Source organism: Hippocampus zosterae, chromosome 6, assembly GCF_025434085.1.
Source record: "Hippocampus zosterae strain Florida chromosome 6, ASM2543408v3, whole genome shotgun sequence".
Classification (NCBI taxonomy): Eukaryota; Metazoa; Chordata; class Actinopteri; order Syngnathiformes; family Syngnathidae; genus Hippocampus; species Hippocampus zosterae.
The window spans coordinates 24,478,197-24,497,014 of record NC_067456.1 but is presented as its reverse complement, the minus strand read 5'-3'; the positions used below and the strand labels follow the sequence as shown (position 1 = coordinate 24,497,014).

Sequence of the window (18,818 nt, the reverse complement as noted above, 5' to 3'; positions counted from 1 at the left end):
CATGGTTTCAGATTTGGAGGTGCTGATTTTCATCCCAACCGCTTCACACTCGGCTGCGAAACGCTCCAGTGAGAGTTGGAGAGCCCCGTTTGAAGGAGCCAACAGCACCACATCATCTGCAAAAAGCAGGGATGTAATACTGAGGCCCCCAAAACGGGCCCCCTCAACGCTTCGGCTGCGCCTAGAAATTCTGTCCATAAAGGTTATGAACAGAATCGGCGACAAAGGGCAGCCTTGGCGGAGTCCTACCCCCACTGGAAACGATTCCGACTTACTGCCGGCAATGCGAACCAAACTCTGACATCGGTGGTATAGTGACCGAACAGCCCGTATCAGGGGGTTCGGTACCCCATACCCACGAAGCACCCCCCACAGAACTCCCCGAGGGACACGGTCAAACGCCTTCTCCAAGTCCACAAAACACATGTAGACTGGTTGGGCGAATTCCCACATACCCTCAAGGACCCTGCTAAGGGTGTAGAGCTGGTCCACTGTTCCACGGCCGGGACGAAAACCACACTGCTCCTCCTCAATCTGAGGCTCGACTTCCTGACGGACCCTCCTCTCCAGCACCCCTGAATAGACCTTACCAGGGAGGCTGAGGAGTGTGATCCCTCTGTAGTTGGAACACACCCTCCGGTCCCCCTTTTTAAAAAGAGGGACTACCACCCCGGTCTGCCAATCCAGAGGCACTCTCCCTGTTGACCACGCGATGTTGCAGAGGCGTGTCAACCAGGACAGCCCCACAACATCCAGAGCCTTGAGGAACTCCGGGCGGATCTCATCCACCCCTGGGGCCTTGCCACCGAGGAGCTTTTTAACCACATCGGTGACTTCAACCACAGAGATAGGAGAGCCCACCTCAGAGTCCCCAGGCTCTGCTTCCTCCAAGGAAGGCGTGTTGGTGGAGTTGAGGAGGTCTTCGAAGTACTCTGCCCACCGGTTCACAACGTCCCGAGTCGAAGTCAGCAGCGCCCCATCCCCACTGTACACAGTGTTAGTGGTGCACTGCTTCCCCCTCCTGAGACGTCGGATGGTGGACCAGAATTTCCTCGAAGCCGTCCGGAAGTCGGCTTCCATGGCCTCACCGAACTCTTCCCACGCTCGGGTTTTTGCCTCGGCGACCACCGAAGCCGCGGTCCGCTTGGCCAGTCGATACCCGTCAGCTGCCTCTGGGGTCCCACAGGCCATAAAGGCTCGATAGGACTCCTTCTTCAGCTTGACGGCATCCCTTACTGCTGGTGTCCACCAGCGAGTACGAGGGTTGCCGCCACGACAGGCACCAACCACCTTACGGCCACAACTCAGATTGGCCGCCTCAACAATAGAGGCACGGAACATGGTCCACTCGGGCTCAATGTCCCCCGCCTCCCCCGGAACATGGGAAAAGCTCTGTCGGAGGTGGGAGTTGAAACTCCTTCTGACAGGGGATTCCGCCAGACGCTCCCAACAAACCCTCACTATACGTTTGGGTCTGCCAGGACGGACCGGCATCTTCCCCCACCATCGGAGCCTACTCACCACCAGGTGGTGATCAGTTGACAGCTCCGCCCCTCTCTTCACACGAGTGCCCAGAACATGCGGCCGCAAATCCGATGATACAACTACAAAGTCGATCATCGAACTGCGGCCTAGGGTGTCCTGGTGCCAAGTGCACATATGGACACCCTTATGTTTGAACAAGGTGTTCGTTATGGACAATCCGTGACGAGCACAGAAGTCTAATAACAAAACACCACTCGGGTTTTGATCGGGGGGCCGTTCCTCCCAATCACGCCCCTCCAGGTATCACTGTCATTGCCCACGTGAGCATTGAAGTCCCCCAGCAGAACAATGGAGTCCCCAGCAGGAGTACTCTCCAGCACACCCTCCAAGGACTCCAAAAAGGGTGGGTATGCTGAGCTGCTGTTTGGTGCATATGCACAAACAACAGTCAGGACCCGTCCACCCACCCGAAGGCGGAGGGAGGCAACCCTCTCGTCTACCGGTGTGAACCCCAATGTACAGGCACTGAGCCGGGGGGCAATGAGTATGCCCACACCTGCTCTGTGCCTCTCACCGTGAGCAACTCCAGAGTGGAAGAGAGTCCAACCCCTCTCGAGAGAACTGGTACCAGAACCCAGGCTGTGTGTGGAGGCAAGTCCGACTATATCCAGTCGGAAATTCTCTGCCTCACATACCAGCTCGGGCTTCTTCCCTGCCAGAGAGGTGACATTCCATGTCCCAAGAGCTAGCTTCTGCAGCCGAGGATCGGACCGCCAGGGTCCCCGCCTTTGGCTGCCGCCCAGCTCACATTGCACCCGACCCCTTTGGCCCCTCTCATGGGTGGTGAGCCCATGGGAAGGGGGACCCACGTTGTCTCTTCGGGCTGTGCCCGGCCGGGCCCCATGGGTGTAAGCCCGGCCACCAGGCGCCTGCCAACGAGCCCCACCTCCAGGCCTGGCTCCAGAGGGGGGCCCCGGTGACCCGCGTCCGGGCAAGGGAAACTGAGATCCATTAATTTTACTCATCATAAGGGGTCTTTTGAGCCGTGCTTTGTCTGGCCCCTCACCTAGAACCTGTTTGCCATGGGTGACCCTGCCAGGGGCACAAAGCCCCAGGCAACTTAGCTTCTAGGATCATTGAGACACACAAACCCCTCCACCACGGTAAGGTGACGACTCACGGAGGGGCGATTCTGGCCCAGGCCTTCCAATATGGAGTTTGCGTTCTCCCCATACCTGCGTGGGTTTTCTTCGGGTACCTCGATTTCATCCCACATTCCAAAAACGTGTAAGGTAAGTTGATTTAGTGCTCTGAATTGTCCCTCGGTGTGACTGTTGTTTATCTAAGTGTATGTGTGCCCTACGACTGGCTGGCAACCGGTTCGTGGTGTCCCCCACCTGGTGCCCATAGACAGCTGGGATAGGCTCCAGCATGCCCGCGAGCCTCCCAAGGATAGGCGGATTAGAAAATGGATGGATGAATGGATGATTGAGAAGTCCTTACATGCTGTTACATACTGAAAATAAGTGGTGAGTGCTGGACTTCTATGCAAAAGTACAACATGGCGGCAGGTGCGGGACAATTTATTAAGCACAAAAGTGCAGCAAATATTGGAAAATGAAAGGCATCAAAATCTAAATTCATTGGCAATATTCTAGGAAACCTGCATTGTTGTATGACATGAGATTTCGGCGTCTTGGGTCAAATCAGAGTACACCAATTTATTTCAACTTCTACCAGTAGAAATGTCCATTTGAACTTTTCAAAGTCGGCGGCATGAAATTTCCGACCTTCTCTGCGAGGAAGGCACGATTTAATGTAAATGAAAATATTGCAAATTTGAGTGATAGCTGGTGTTCAACTTAATAACAAAGTAAGCAAACGTGATTGTGCTGATTTGAGTTCTCAAATGCTTTTGGGATATGTACAGTATATAAAAAGGATTCTGCACGGACTCACATATTTCAAGGGAATGATGGGAACCACTTCCATTTTTGGAGGAAAATGGGGAAAAATTGGGAAAAGTTGGCAAAATTTTCTACCGCGAATTAGCCAGCTATGTTCACTCCCACAATAGCGCAAGCACCCCTTTCTAACGCGCCTGTCTAGGAAAATCCCCCCAGAAAGAAACCTCCAGCCATGCGTGCAGTTAAACCCCACTTTGAGCCAGACTTGCGCTGGGCTCATAAATAGCACCCCCGTGTTCACAATGAAAATAAAGTTAGCACAAAAGATAAAACAGATATCAACAACGTTATATACTACAAGCTTCCCTCTGTTCTACTTTCTATTTTAGAAGAGATTGAATTCTTGTATTGCCCAACCAATAGGCAGAATCCACAAAGCATATGGCATCCCATTTTACCATGGAGACAGACTGACAGTATTTGCTTTTGTCACTGCTAGTTTGCAGTTGCTTGATGGCGGTGCTTGCACACACCAACTATTTGTTTGGTGTAAAGTCAAAGAAACGATCACGTCACTTGAGTTTTTGGATATAAAACTGGTGTCCCCTGGAAACGTACGACTGTTCCTTTGTTTATTCGACTCTTCTGGTATTTTAATAAAATGAGAAGTACGCATCTTGAAATTGATGATAATTCTCCTTTAGGTTAAGATCAAATGTAAGTAACTCCAATTTGACTAACCAAATTTCATGTACAGTAAAAGACTTGCATTACCCAGTTTATAGCCAGCAAATGTGCTTTATAAAAAGAACTGCCTGCAAAATGTGTTAAAATAAGCAAAATTTAGAGACGTTTGTGCCATATCAGAAAGGAACGTAATTGTTGTTATTGTTATTTTTCTGAATTTTAGCTAAATATACAGTTCATAGAAATGCATGGCTCAAATTAAGTCAAACAAGAAAGCGTTTCAGGAGTACCGCCGTCAGAACCCAAAACCGGACATCTCACATCAAGTCTGAGCATAAAGGGTTTTTCCACATCACAGTGTGCTGGATTCGTGGACGTGATGGACTCGGCAATCTGCTGCACTGTGATGCTCTGCAGACAGTTTGTATTGGCTGGGAAGCCAGACTGGAAGTTGCAGATGTTGTCCAGCCTCGCAGTGAACTGTAACTTTCAGCATGGCCTTGACAGTGGAACAGGAAATATGTCAAATCACCTCAGCCTCCTCGAGAGTGGTGGAAATCGTCTTGCTGCCACGCCAGCTGTTATCAGACGAAGAAAAAAAAACATGCATGTACCTGAACATTCTTCTCTGTATTTCTCAGCTATGTTCTTCTTATTTGCTCTTACTATGTATAGAAACGTGAGTATGGAAGTTAAACAGCAAATGAAGAAAGCCTATAAAGGCAAAAATGATGTGAAGTGAAACGGGAACAAACTTTTCCTCTATGTGGCATTCCAGTTGTAAATGAAAATTGTGCTATTTCTAAAACAACAGCTGTAATGATGGCCGAACACATTTGCAAAGTATGTACTGTATACTGGATGATGAAAAATATGAGTCATCATCCTGAGGGTTGCACAGTTACAGGTTAGCGGCCGAATTTGGACAACAGCTATAATAGGTAACTCAAATGCAAAAAAAAAAAAACAGCTCAATATACTGAAGTGACTTTTTTCAAACACCACAGGAAACTACAAACATGTTTCGTTAATATCATTCACTTTCTACACTTCTTTTCCCTTAGTGTACATTGTCTACAGACTCACAATGGGTGCGTGAACCTAATCCATCTGACTTCGGGGGGAAGGCGTACTACACCCTGAAATGTTGGCCAGGCAGTCTCAGGGCCAGAGATTCGCACCCACATCCACGCCATCACTGAGTGGGAACCGATGCTGCGCTGCCCGCATATAAATCAGGCGAGTGTACCATTGCACCATCAGCGACTTTAATTCACATCTAAATGTTAATCCAAACCCACAACCACACGTGTGAATTCAAATCTGTTGCTGTGCATATTTTTAAGATACAAACGGTTGTTACCAAATAGACAGAATTGTTGGTTTTGCATTTAGACTGGAACCTCAAAATGCAAGTGCTGTTGTTTTTCAGAGTACAATACAACAAATCTCTAGTGCTCTCCAGTGGATGTATTAGATACTGCAACTATATTTGACAGACTCCGTCCATCCATCCATCCATCCATCCATCTTTCCATCTATTTTCCGATCCGCTTTATCCTCACTAGGGTCGCGGGGGGTGCTGGAGCCTATCCCAGCCGTCTTTGGGCAGTAGGCGGTGGACACCAAGACCTGGTTGCCAGCCAATCGCAGGGCACACAGAGACGAACAACAGCTGCGGCTGCATCAAAGCGCTTTCCAGAACATTCATTCATTCATTCATCTTCCGAGCCGCTTGATCCTCATTAGGGTCGCGAGGGGTGCTGGAGCCTATCCCAGCTGTCTTCGGGCAGTATGCGGGGAACACCCTGAATCGGTTGCCAGCCATTTGCAGAGCACACAGAAACGAACAACCATTTGCACTCACACTCACACCTCGGGACAATTTAGAGTGTTCAATCAGCCTGCCACACATGTTTTTGGAATGTGGGAGGAAACCGGAGCACCCGGAGAAAACCCACGCAGGCCCGGGGAGAACATGTAAACTCCACACAGGGAGGCCGGAGCTGGAATCGAACCTGGTACCTCTGCACTGTGAAGCCGACGTGCTAACCACTGGCCTACCGGGCCGCCCCTTTCCAGAACATTTAACAGAAAATAACAATAATAATACAGAACAAATCAAATAAAACATTAGCAATAATAAGAGCAAGAGCCCTATTTATCAAAAGGTACCGAGTTAAGAAATCATTTTAGAACATTTATTTTTTGACGTAGGTATACTGTATAGTCAGGCAAACAGAGCTATATGTTTCAAATTCATTCATTCATCTTCTGAACCGCTCAATCCTCACTAGGGTCGCGGGGGGTGCTGGAGCCTATCCCAGCTGTCTCCGGGCAGTAGGCGGGAGACAGCTCCACACAAGGAGGCCGCAGCTGGAATCGAACCCGGTACCGCTGCACTGTGAAGCTGACGTGCTAACCACTGGACTACCGGGCCGCCCTTGAATCAAATTCACGAGCTCATTTGAAAGTCATGTCAGCATGCGTGCAACAAAAAATATTACAGTCGGGTATAAATTACATTTCTCCAGTGGATATATTAGAAAATGCAACTATATTTGACAGAATACCGCAGTACCTGGAGAAAACCCACGCAGGCTCAGGGAGAGCATCCAAACTCGGGAGACCAGAGCTGGAATTGACCCGGTACCTCTGCAGTCTGCACCGTGAGGTCGACGCGCTCACCTCTGATCCACTGTATCGCATGTATACTGTATTTGTTGAAAATGTTTTATTTATTTTACTTTAGCTTTTTACCATTTTTTAAAATTATGATGCATTACATTTTTGTATTTATTTAATCTGCTACATTGTGGGTCAAAATGACTGAATCTGTAATTTCTTTTTAATGGTTAAACATACAGATGGTCACACTGACTAATGAATACTGTTCGTGTATACAAGAAAGATACACAACAGGATAGTTAATACAATGTGCAAATACTTGTCTTTCAAATGTAATTCTATAAAAATGTTAAAAAATAGGGCGGCCCGGTAATCCAGTTGTTAGCATGTCAACTTCCATTCCAGCTCCAGCCTACCTGTGTGGAGTTTGCATGTTCTCCCCAGGCCTGCGTGGGTTTTCTCCCCCCTGTTCCAAAAACATGCACGGCAGGCTGATTGAACACACTAAATTGTCCCTAGGTTTGAGTGTGAGCGCGCATGGTTGTTCGTCTTTGTGTGCCCTGCGATTGGCTGGCAACCGTTTCAGAGTGTCCCCCACCTACTGCCCGAAGACGGCTGGGATAGGCTCCAGCAGCCCCCGCGAGCCTAGTGAGGATTAACCGGTTCGGAAAATGGATGGATGGATGTTTAAAAATACTGTATGCTGTAGTAAAGTTGTGTGAAGCAGGGGCAATTCGAGAATAAGAGTTTGAGGGATTCTGACCTCCTGGCCAGGCATAATACATCCATCTATCCATTTCATCTATCCTCGCAAGGGTCACAGGCGTGCTGGAGCCTATCCCAGCTGTATTCGGGCAGTACGCAGTGGACACCCTGAACTGGTTGCCAGCCAATTGCAGGGCAAACAAAGATTCACACTTACAATCACACCTTGAGACAATATAGACTGAGTGTTCCTTTAACCTGCCATGCATGTTTTTGGGTTCGTATCCCCCGACCTGGAGAGGGCACTCCACCCTTTTCTGACTGATGACCATGGTCTCAGATTTAAGGTGCTGATTTTCATCGCAACTGCTCCGCACTCATCTGCAAACTGCTCCAGTGAGAGTTGGAGACTGAAGCTTGAAAAAGCAAACGGTACCACATCATCTGCACAAGGCAGAGATGCAATACTGAGGTCACCAAACAAACCCCCTTAATGCATCAGCCTACAAATTCTGTCCATAAAGGTTATGAACAGAATTGACTTCCCATAGTGAGAAACAAAAAAAAAAACAAATACACAAAAACAGACCTTGGACTTTTTAAAAACTTTTCTTTGAAATGCATTACGCAGCTTGTTAAACAAATTAGCATATATTGCGTTTTGTAAATACAAAACGAATACATACAATCGTCAGCATGTCCTAATACGCGTTGTAATGTTAATAGAAATCCGATCACTTCACTTGTCAGTCGCACCTCAGCTTTGTTATTAACACAGCTGAGACACCACTTCAAACCGAGGATGTTGTTGCTGTCACGTGATTCGAGAGCCAACGCCGTGGCAACCCAGCATTATCTTGCTCACAGACGTTATCACAAACTAAAAAAAAAAACCGTGACCAGTAGTTTTACCTACTAGTCCGGAAGCCCTTACAGATAGACGCCGCCAGTGAGACGAGCTCGTCTACCATTTTTTGAGGTTGTGCGTAAAGTAAATAACTGTAGAAAATGTAACATATAAACGTTTTATTTCTTTTTTAATCACCGAACGAATGTGTGCGAACAGTCAGACGCACATGATCCGCCACGAGAAAACCCTAAATCATTGTGAGTTTGACCACGCCCACTGCCCAGCTATTGGTTGTTTCCTGCCCCACGTCGCTACGTCCGCTCACTGCAAACTAAATAAACCCTTGCGCAATTTGATGAATAGGGTCCCTGTCATAAGCGTCAGAAACAGTTGAAGGCGTGTAATCGGACGGACAGCTGGAAAAGCGAGTGGGAACCAAAGGAAGGCGCGTCGTGTCGTCTCCTCGCTGTTTCGAGGAGTTCTTTCTTCGTGGAGCTCCAAGTGAGAGACTTTTCTCAAACTATTTGCCGTCTGCGCGCCATCCTGGCCTGGGATTTTAATTCTTCTTTTGGCACACTCTTCTACAGAGCAATGGATCCGCAAAATTGTCATGCCTAAGTCAAGTTTCACCGCCATAAATTCAACCAGATTTTTGTGAGAACTATTGTCCACCCTGCTTTGATTTTAAACGCAGTCGAAAAAGCTTTGGCTTGACAAGGTAACAAACACGGCTGTTTCCTTTCTTTCTTTTCCTTTCCGTCTGAGCGCGCGCTCATTAAAGCGAGGCTTTCATTGAACTTGTGCGCTATCGTTGTAACCGTTTTGTTTAAAACGAAAAAGTTTCAGTACTACATTGAGAACAGATTCGGAAAGAAACTCTTTGACGTGAATACATCCCGCTTCAGAGCTGGCATTCTTCCAAAATTCCCATTTGCTATTTTGCTGACTTTCCTGCTTCGCTCTCACTTAAAAAATACACGACCATGAACAGATTGTCTTCGTCAAAATACATTTTTGCCGCACTGAAGCATATACCAAATTATACTACGTTTTATATACCGTGCAGTACAGTCTTGGCAAACTTACTACCTGTAGTTGGTAAATTGCAAGTCATGTTGAGCTATTTATATTTATTTATTTGTATTGATCAGTAAGTATAACAGCATATTGAACTCTAACTCCAATTAAATATGAAAATCATCCACAGAAACGGAACTTCACATTTTCAACCAAACATATGTTTGCCATTAAACTGAACAACATACTCTTATTAATCTGGCCAAAATGGTCAGTTATGACACCGGCATACGCCTCACGCTCGCCTTACTTCCAGTAGGTGCGTCCTGTGTCCAGGAGCCTCTGAGGGCCCACATCATTATGGTGAACAACCAAGCATCAGGCATAGCGCCGGCCCCAAGGTCATGTGCAGGATGTGGGGGGAAGATCGCTGACCGTTTCCTGCTCTTCTCCATGGAGCGTTATTGGCACACTCGCTGCCTCAAGTGCTCCTGCTGCCAAGCCCAGCTGGGCGACATTGGCACCACCTGCTACAGCAAAGGAGGCATGATTTTGTGCCGCAGCGACTACATCAGGTGAGCTCTTATGTGGCGAGGAAGTAGCAAGAGGAAAAAGGAAGTGGGTGCTTTTTAGCATATGGGGGCTGCATCAAACAGTTTTTTTCGCCCCCCATTTTTAATTTGCAGGCTGTTTGGGCACAGCGGGGCGTGCAGTGCCTGTGGCCAGTCAATCCCAGCCAATGAGATGGTGATGAGGGCACAGGGAAATGTTTACCACCTCAAGGTAAGTCCATGGCTCCCACTTGAGCCTGTTTTGCCTCCTGCTGTGTGTTTGACAGAAACATCTAGGGTACTCCTCCCCCTAAGCCTCAAACATAGACTTAGACAGGTCATTAGGTGTACCTGCGCACTTTGAATGAGACCAAAACGAAAGCCGTATCTGAAAATTATGCCTTGTGAAAGAAGATAATTGATTTCAGTTTTGCTGGATGCTGTCAACAAACAAGGTCATAATTCATTTTTTGTTGTTGTCATGCGCTTCACACTCATTTGCGTTTCTAATATTGGGGTTATCTTATATAGCAACATGAAAGAGACAATACAAACTTTCCCGACAATAATAAAGATGTTTTACATCAAGCGCTCTTTGAAAGTGTTCGGTAAAACTGCACATTATCCTTATGAAGGCAAACAACTTGATGTAGCCCTTGAAATGAACATTCAGGCAAGTTTCAAAATGACAGTGTTGTCTTTGTCATTATCCCGTGCACACCCTGAAATCACACAATGGAATCAAACATCGTTTGTACATGGCATATCATTGAAGCTGTTATGATATTGCTGTGTTGATTTGATCAATATACGGGCCTGACATTTCGTTTTTCTGCGCCAGTGTTTCAGCTGTGCCACGTGCAGAAACAGGCTAATGCCTGGAGATCGCTTCCATTACATCAACGGTACAATCTTCTGTGAGCACGACAGACCCAGTGCTACCTTGCTCAGCAACCACCTGCCACAACTTCAAAGTAACTCTGTGATGACGGATCAGAAGGTAAATTTACTCTTTACATATCTAGCATGTTATATGCGTGTGTGTGTGGAAAAAAATATATATATACTGTGTATATATATATATATATATATATATGGCAGATAAACTGAAAACGGGTACAATATGATAACTCCCAATTATAAAGTCCTGTTTTCAACCAATACTTTAACATTCAAAGTGAACACAGATGTTCCGGTCCCAGCATGAGAGAATAAAACTACCGGTATTACAATGGCACATAGATAATTGCGAGAATGACACCAGTAAAAACATCTGCGAAATTGACTTGAAATAAAGCTTCAAAATTCTCTCGAGCCTTGCTTTTCGCCATAAAGAGTGTAATTACGTTCTGGTGTTTTGTGTCCGACATCCTGTGTCATTATCAACTCGCTTCACTTAGAACATAATGTACTAAATATGCATTGGCAGTCCGGCATGAAAACAATGCGGAAATATAATATATATATTATATATTTTATTATATATAATAAATATTAATATATATATTATATATTTATATATATAAATAATAATATATAAACATTAAAAATGAGCACAAACTGGAAAAAGCTGAAATATCTATTTGAATTTATTTTATACCCACACAAATGTTTTACATGCATAGACAATATTCATAATGTCCAACTTTTTTTCTGTCAAGGTATCTTACTGTCTGTAAAATAACTATCTATCTATTTATCTATCTATTTATTATAGTGTTTGTGTATATAGCCAATCTTTCGACCAACAGAGATGAAAGTCCTACGGATTTTCAAATTTTAATGAAAATTTCTCCGGAAAATTGAGGGAAAATGCCTAAAATTAATTCAGATATTAGTTGACAACATTGAATGAACACGCGTTTGAGTTCGTTGTTTTGCTTTGACGAGCGTAGCCATGTTGAGGCACCAACACCAGTAACAAGAAAGAGATTTTTTCGTCTCTTTATAAACACACTTGATAAAACCCCAGTGGAACAAATAAAAGACGCCATGGACAAGACAGTTGTCATAAAAATATATTTGAACAAAAAGGGAAACACACAGATTGGCAGAAAAACGTGTCCGTCCGACTTCGAGTGCCGTCTCGGTTAGCTTAGCTTAGCTGTTGTCATGTGTGGCGTTGGTTGCGTCGGCGCTGATTGGTTGAAATCAAAAGACGCGCTTGCGTACATGTTCGAGCTGACGCACGCACAGCAGAGAGCAGCGACTATCTACCGCTGAGGCTCGTTTTGCTCAAGTGGCGTCGCCACAACAAGAATACCCTCGCCTCGCATTCTCATGGCCTCGCCATATCTCAAGGATTTCGGTGAGAACGGAAGCCACAAAGGGTGCAGGTGTGCACACTAAAGAAATATTAATCATTGAATGTCGAGGATTTGAATAGCATTTTGTGTAAACTAATGCGTGATCGGCCAGGTGTGTGTGTGTACATATACAGTATATATATATATATATATATATATATAAATATATATATATATATATAATATATATGTGTGTGTATGTCCGGACCAGGCCCGGACATGGTCCACACCTACTGGCTAAAGAAACTCACAGCACTCCATGAGCGCCTAGCAGTACAAATGAACCAGCTGCTGAGGGATGGGACTCACCCAGAATGGCTAACCGAAGGGCGAACGATCCTGATCATGAAGGATCCCTCGAAGGGTGCAGTTCCATCCAACTATCGGCCAATAACCTGTCTCTCCACAACATGGAAGCTCATGTCAGGCATCATTGCGGCTAAGATAAGTGGACACATGGATCAATACATGAGCGAAGCACAGAAGGCCATTGGTAGAGATACTAGAGGAGCCAAACATCAACTCCTGGTTGACAGAACAGTCGCACACGACTGCAGGTCCTGACGTACCAACCTGTGCACAGCTTGGATTGATTACAAGAAAGCCTATGACTCGATGCCACATACATGGATCACTGAATGCTTGGAGTTGTATAAGGTGAACAGGACCCTAAGAGCCTTCGTTGCGAACTCGATGAGGATGTGGAAAACCACACTTGAAGCCAATGGCAAGCCACTTACCCAAGTGTCCATCAAATGTGGCATATACCAAGGTGATGCACTCTCCCCACTGCTGTTCTGCATAGGACTGAACCCCCTAAGCCAGGGGTGTCCAAACTTTTTGCCAAGGGGGCCAGATTTTATGTGGTAAAATGTCGGGGGGCCGACCTTGGCTGACATTCTTTACATTGAACAACAATATTGTTCAACAAATTTTAGTAAGCCAGTCTGTTTCACATTTCCATTTTTATTTTAATTTCAACAATCTTAAGAATTTCTTTTGGTTCATTTGAAACAGGTATATCACATGCAACTGCTTATTCACTTGACTTTTTCTTAAACAGAAGTCTCCTGAGTGCAAATTGATTGATTTGAAACATAAAATGTATCACCATGACTTTTAAATAGTCACAAAACCTTTGACTCGAACAACAGGGAAATGAACAAACAATACACATATCCACAACTGCAAGGATCATTTGAAATATGACATATCAGTCAATATAAACACGGAGTGATGTCTTGTTAACTCGTGAGTGATGCCCTCTAGTGTCTAAATGCTATTACTCATTTAGTGAATGCTATTAATCATTTAGCCACTAGAGGGAAGCAGTACTCTATGAAACATCACTCACCAGTCTACGAGACCTGAGTCAATGCAACACGTGTTCCATTGCGCCCAACCTGCGGGCCAGACGGCACTGATTTTATGACAGGGGCCGAGGGCCGGATGAAATTCGACCGCGGGCCAGATTTGGCCCCCGGGCCGGACTTTGGACATGACTGCCCTAAGCCAAGTAATCACCAAGACAGGCTATGGATACCGCCTCAGAAACGGAGCTACAATCAGTCACCTCCTCTACATGGATGACATAAAGCTGTATGCTAAGAGCGAAAGGGACATAGATTCTCTGATCCACACAACCAGGATCTACAGCAGCGACATCGGGATGTCATTCGGGCTTGAGAAATGTACTCGGATGGTGACTCAGAGAGGAAAGATAGTCCGCACTGAAGGGGTCTCACTCCCAGAAGGAACAATAGCAGACATTGAGGACAGCTACAAGTACCTTAGTATACCACAAGCCAATGGCAACCTCGAACTGGCAACAAGGAAAGCGGCTACGGCCAAATACCTCCAGCGAGTGAGGCAAGTCCTAAGAAGCCAGCTCAATGGCAAGAATAAGACCCGGGCAATAAACAGCTATGCCCTGCCAGTGATCAGATACCCTGCAGGAATAATAAGGTGGCCAAAGGAAGAGATTCAGACCACGGACGTTAAGACCCGAAAGCTCCTAACCATGCATGGAGGGTTCCATCCCAAATCCAGCACCCTGAGACTGTACGCAAGCCGAAAGGAAGGAGGCCGGGGACTAGTGAGTGTGAGAGCCACTGTCCAAGATGAAACATCCAAGCTCCATGAATACATCAAGGAGAAGGCTCCAACGGATGACGTACTCAGAGAATGTCTCAGACAATGGGGAACAGAAGATGAGGCGCTGGAAGAGGGAACATCATGGGAGGACAAGCCCCTACACGGGATGTACCACGGACCATAAATCAAGTGGCCGATCTCAAGAAGTCCTATCACTGGCTAGAGAGGGCTGGCCTGAAGGGCAGCACAGAGGCACTCATCCTGGCTGCTCAGGAACAGGCCTTGAGCACCAGAGCCATCGAGGTTGTGCAAAGAGGCACCTGAGACGATTCAACACATAACTGCAGGGTGTAAGATGCTGGCAGGGAAAGCCTACATGGAACGCCATAACCAGGTGGCTGGCATAGTCTACCGAAACATCTGTGCGGAGTATGGACTGGAAACCCCAAGGTCAAAATGGGAAACACCTCCGAAGGTAATGGAGAATGACAGAGCGAAGATCCTGTGGGACTTCCAGATCCAGACTGACAAGATGGTAATGGCGAACCAACCAGATATCGTGATCATAGATAAAGGGCAGAGGAAAGCCGTTGTAGTGGATGTAGCGGTCCCAAGTGATGGAAACATCAGGAAGAAGGAACATGAGAAACTCGAGAAATACTAATGGCTCAGAGAGGAGCTGGAGAGAGCCTGGAAGGTAAAGGTGACAGTCGTGCCTGTGGTGGTCGGAGCACTCGGGGCAGTGACCCCCAAACTAGATGAGTGGTTGCAACAGATCCCTGGAACAACATCGGACATCTCAGTCCAGAAATGTGCAGTGCTGGGAACAGCAAGGATACTGCGCAGAACCCTCAAGCTTCCTGCCCTCTGGTAGAGGACCCGAGCTGAATGAGGGACGGACACCACCCGAGGGGTGAGATGAGGATTTTTTTTTAATATATATATTAGAGCTGTCAGTTTAGTGCATTTTTATTGGCATTAATTTAAATGAATTTTAACGGGATTAAATATTTTCTCACGAGATTAACGCGGCACACGTCACAAACGGATGTTACATTACTCTATAAATACACCAGGAACAAAACAGAAGTCTACGCCCATGTCTGTTTTGCCAGCCACGGCAGTGCGAGCCACCGAAAACGGATACTTAAAGAGTTTATGAATGGAAAGTTTACTTTTAAAAAGTTGCCATATTGCTCCACTGACAAGACCAAAGTTATCTGTTCTTCTCTCTCTGTGTATCATACAGGTATACGATGTATGCCACTGACGCGATTGTTACTTGTTTGGAACTATTTTGTTTGGAAGGTTAGAGCGTTCCGTGTCCATATAAATAAAGCGGGTGGAGCTTCTCTGTGTTCGTCTGACAGTTACCTAGCGAAAGTAAAATGTCTCCAGTGTTGTCATGGAACCAAGTGTAGTCATTCGAAATGAGGTCTGCACAAAACCGTAGAGAGACTTCCGCGCAAGAAGAACCAACACAATCAACATAGCCTGACTGTGTTAGGGGGAGTGAACCCCCCCCCCCACCCCTTTCAGAATGGTTTGCCCCTACAGCACGGGGGAAGTGGCGATGTATGCCACTGACGTGATTGTTACTTGTTTGGAACTATTTTGTGTGGAAGGTTACAGTGTTCTCTGTCCATGTAAATAGAGCGGGTGGAGCTTCTCTGTGTTCGTCTGACAGTGTCAGTGCGCTACAGTGGTAGCGACCGAGTGAAAGTAAAATGACTCCAGTGTTGTCATCGAACCAAGTGTAGTCATTCGAAATGAGGTCGACACAAAACCGTAGAGAGACTTCCACGCAAGAAGGAACAATACAATCGACATGGCCTGACTGTGTTAGGGGGAGTGAAACCCCCCCTTTCAGAATGGTTTGCCCCTGCAGCACGGGGGAAGTGTGTGTGCTTGTTTGTACGGCCGGCAGTTTCCAATACAGTGGCACATAATGAACACTGGTGTCCGGTGTCTCGTTATTCTTCAACAAACATACAGAAACAGACTGCTGTGTGGAAAGCAAACTTGAGAAAAATGAAGTATGCAACCATGGTTTAAATCCACTATAGGCTGAGTACTAGTGTACCTTAGATGTGCACTTTACAATGTTATATTGCTCTGTTTTGATTTAATAAAAAAAGCTGTTAAAGCAGCTGTTGTGTGACAAAATATTTGTTTCACCATTATGATGGACAGTAATATTGTGTGAGAGATTATGTGTGAATAACTGCACCAAGTGAAAAATGTTCATGTAAAATTGAAAATCGAAATTGTTATTTCAGTAAATATTTGCATTTGGCACATAGAAAACGGATTCATGATTTCATGTTGATGAGAGCATTAAAATGGGGGAAAATAGGACAAAAAATGTAAAAGGAAATTCAGAAACGATAAAAAATGTGTGAGTATTCACAATTAATTTTTTTGTTGATTTGAGTTAATTATGACAGTTGCATTTTTAATTAGATTAAATATTTTAATCGTTTGACAGCTCTAATATATATATTATATATATATTTTTTTTTCCCCCCCGGAATTTTCAGGAAAGTCCACTTTTATCTCTGTCTAAAGCAGAGCTCTTAAGTCATGCCATGGGAAATGATCAAATTTCACTTAATTGGTCAGGTAATTATTTATTTATAACAAATGATGTATCTTTGTCCATCTATCTATGCCAGCTTCTTATCATGACAAGATACAACAAAAAAGATAGCAGAAAGTATATAATTGACTTGCGCATGCACTTTTTGTGACAATTTTGTTCGGCGGTGTGCCGTGAGCTTTTTCAAACAAAAAATATGTGCTGTGGTTCAATAAAGGCAGTCTCAGTATGGAATGTGGCACCATAAGTTTCCCTCAACTCAACTTGACTTTCCACATATCTTCCTTTTGTCAACAGATTGAGTGATTTTGATAGATTGGTTGAAAGAAGCTCCACCTTAATCTGGCAATTTGCTGAATGTTTTTCTTCAATTCATCCTCTACATTTGTTCTTATGTCACAGTTTTCACCGAACTGAACTCCTCTCTGGATTTAGGAAACAGCGTTTTATGAGAATGTAATCAAGGCCCTTTTGTCCTCTTGGACTGATAGTTAAGATGTTTCCTGTTACGTGTGACAAACCCTTTTGTAATTACTGTACTCAAGAAATGAGTGAAATACGATTCCAGTTTACCTCAACACGTCCTTGCTCTTTTCCTGTCTTCTTTGCAGGTGTGCTGAGTAAAGTGCGCGCTGAAACTTTAATTCCTCTCTCCCCCTACTGTAGCCATTGTTGTGAGTGAGTTCTGTTCAACATCACACCTCCCTCTGACGAAGGGGCAACTTTCTTCCTGTGAAATCCCACCCCCTCGTCATATCACAGAATCCCAGAACCCTCATCCAAAGTCATGTTTATGGAGTGTTGCACGGTGCTGCTGCCAGGATGTTGGGGGGGCCCCCTGAAAAGGAAAAAAAAATATTGAAAATGCTCTTTTAGTATTTTGTAATGGACGATTGGGAATGAGCCCTTAGAATCGTCATGACTTTTCTCCTCCGTATGGGGCCCCTGGTGTTCAGTACAAAAGTGGCAGATGCTGACACGAGCAGAGACTCTTCTGGACTCTGATGAAGCCAGAAGACCACAACCGTCATCCATCAGTGGATTGAGCAAAACATGCTTGAATGAGAGTTTGATGGACTCCTGCAAATATGACCGTCAACGTCTTGTGCCAAGTGGCATTATTTTAAGTGTCAGTGTTTGGAATGAACTCTGATCCGTCTCTTTTATATGTCTGTCTGAGACCTTGTACTCCGGGTGTTGAATTATAAAACTGGATGGGTGTCAGGCACAAAGTGTATATTACAGTCATAAGAAATGCATTCATTCAGAATAAAACTGCTGTTTTGAAAATGATGCAACAAACGTTTAAAGCACTATTGGGGAAAAATACCCCAAATAGGAACCTTTCATTGTTGATAGATGTAATTTCCATAATAAATTGTACTCTTCATGATTTTCCTGGTTAATGTTTGGAAGCAAATGATGGTTTTATTGAGGAAAAATCCAATTACAAAGAATTTCGTGGATGAGCTGAACTCACCCTTTGCAGCACCGGAGTTGTTCCTGGTTCCGAGCACGTTGGCTGTAGCGTTCTCTCTCTCACTCATGTTAGCCCTGTATGGTTAAAACATGGCTGATTACCTTGGGGAATGGAATTAAGGGGCTTGAGCTCTGACCATTTACAGAAGCAATTAAACATGAGCCCTGTATCTGTGCCGTTGGTGCTCCTGGGAGGCTGAACTTGGGGCATATCCTGTGGCTTGCTGGCTCCGTGGCTGACCGCCTGCCTCGACAATAAAGACTCATCTGAAAGCGGCCCAATTAAAGGGCAGTGGCCCTAACGAAATCTTGGGGATTTCAACCAATTGGACACATTTATTTATCATGCTGCAATTGTGCTTTTTGTCACCACGCTGTATTGTTTGCTCGAATACAAAGCGACGTCTAATTAGCTTTAAGTCTGGGCACGTTTTTAATGGCATGTAAAAACTTTTAAGTGGCATCCCAGTAGAGGGGTGAGGATAATTTCGGCGTGATAGTATGCAACGC

At 45.2% G+C, this 18,818-nt stretch overlaps 2 protein-coding genes across 6 annotated transcripts in view; both read left to right on the top strand.

The window, feature by feature from the left end:
- LOC127602267 (craniofacial development protein 2-like) overlaps positions 1-18,818 on the top strand; it is a 159,468-nt gene that overhangs the window by 56,571 nt on the left and 84,079 nt on the right. The window lies entirely within an intron of this gene.
- Positions 8,588-18,222, top strand: si:dkey-90l8.3 (LIM domain transcription factor LMO4.1). Of its 5 annotated transcripts, none has more exons than XM_052068382.1 (5): positions 8,588-8,763; positions 9,599-9,854; positions 9,966-10,062; positions 10,672-10,898; positions 10,932-11,298. In XM_052068382.1, exons 2-5 carry the CDS (start codon positions 9,640-9,642, stop codon positions 10,933-10,935), a joined length of 543 nt encoding a protein of 180 aa, XP_051924342.1. In that variant the 5' UTR covers positions 8,588-8,763; positions 9,599-9,639; the 3' UTR covers positions 10,936-11,298. The 5 variants fall into 5 exon arrangements, with proteins under 5 accessions (XP_051924342.1, XP_051924341.1, XP_051924339.1 ...); XM_052068381.1 differs by having other exon boundaries at positions 8,589-8,763; positions 9,596-9,854; XM_052068379.1 differs by having other exon boundaries at positions 8,592-8,980; positions 9,596-9,854.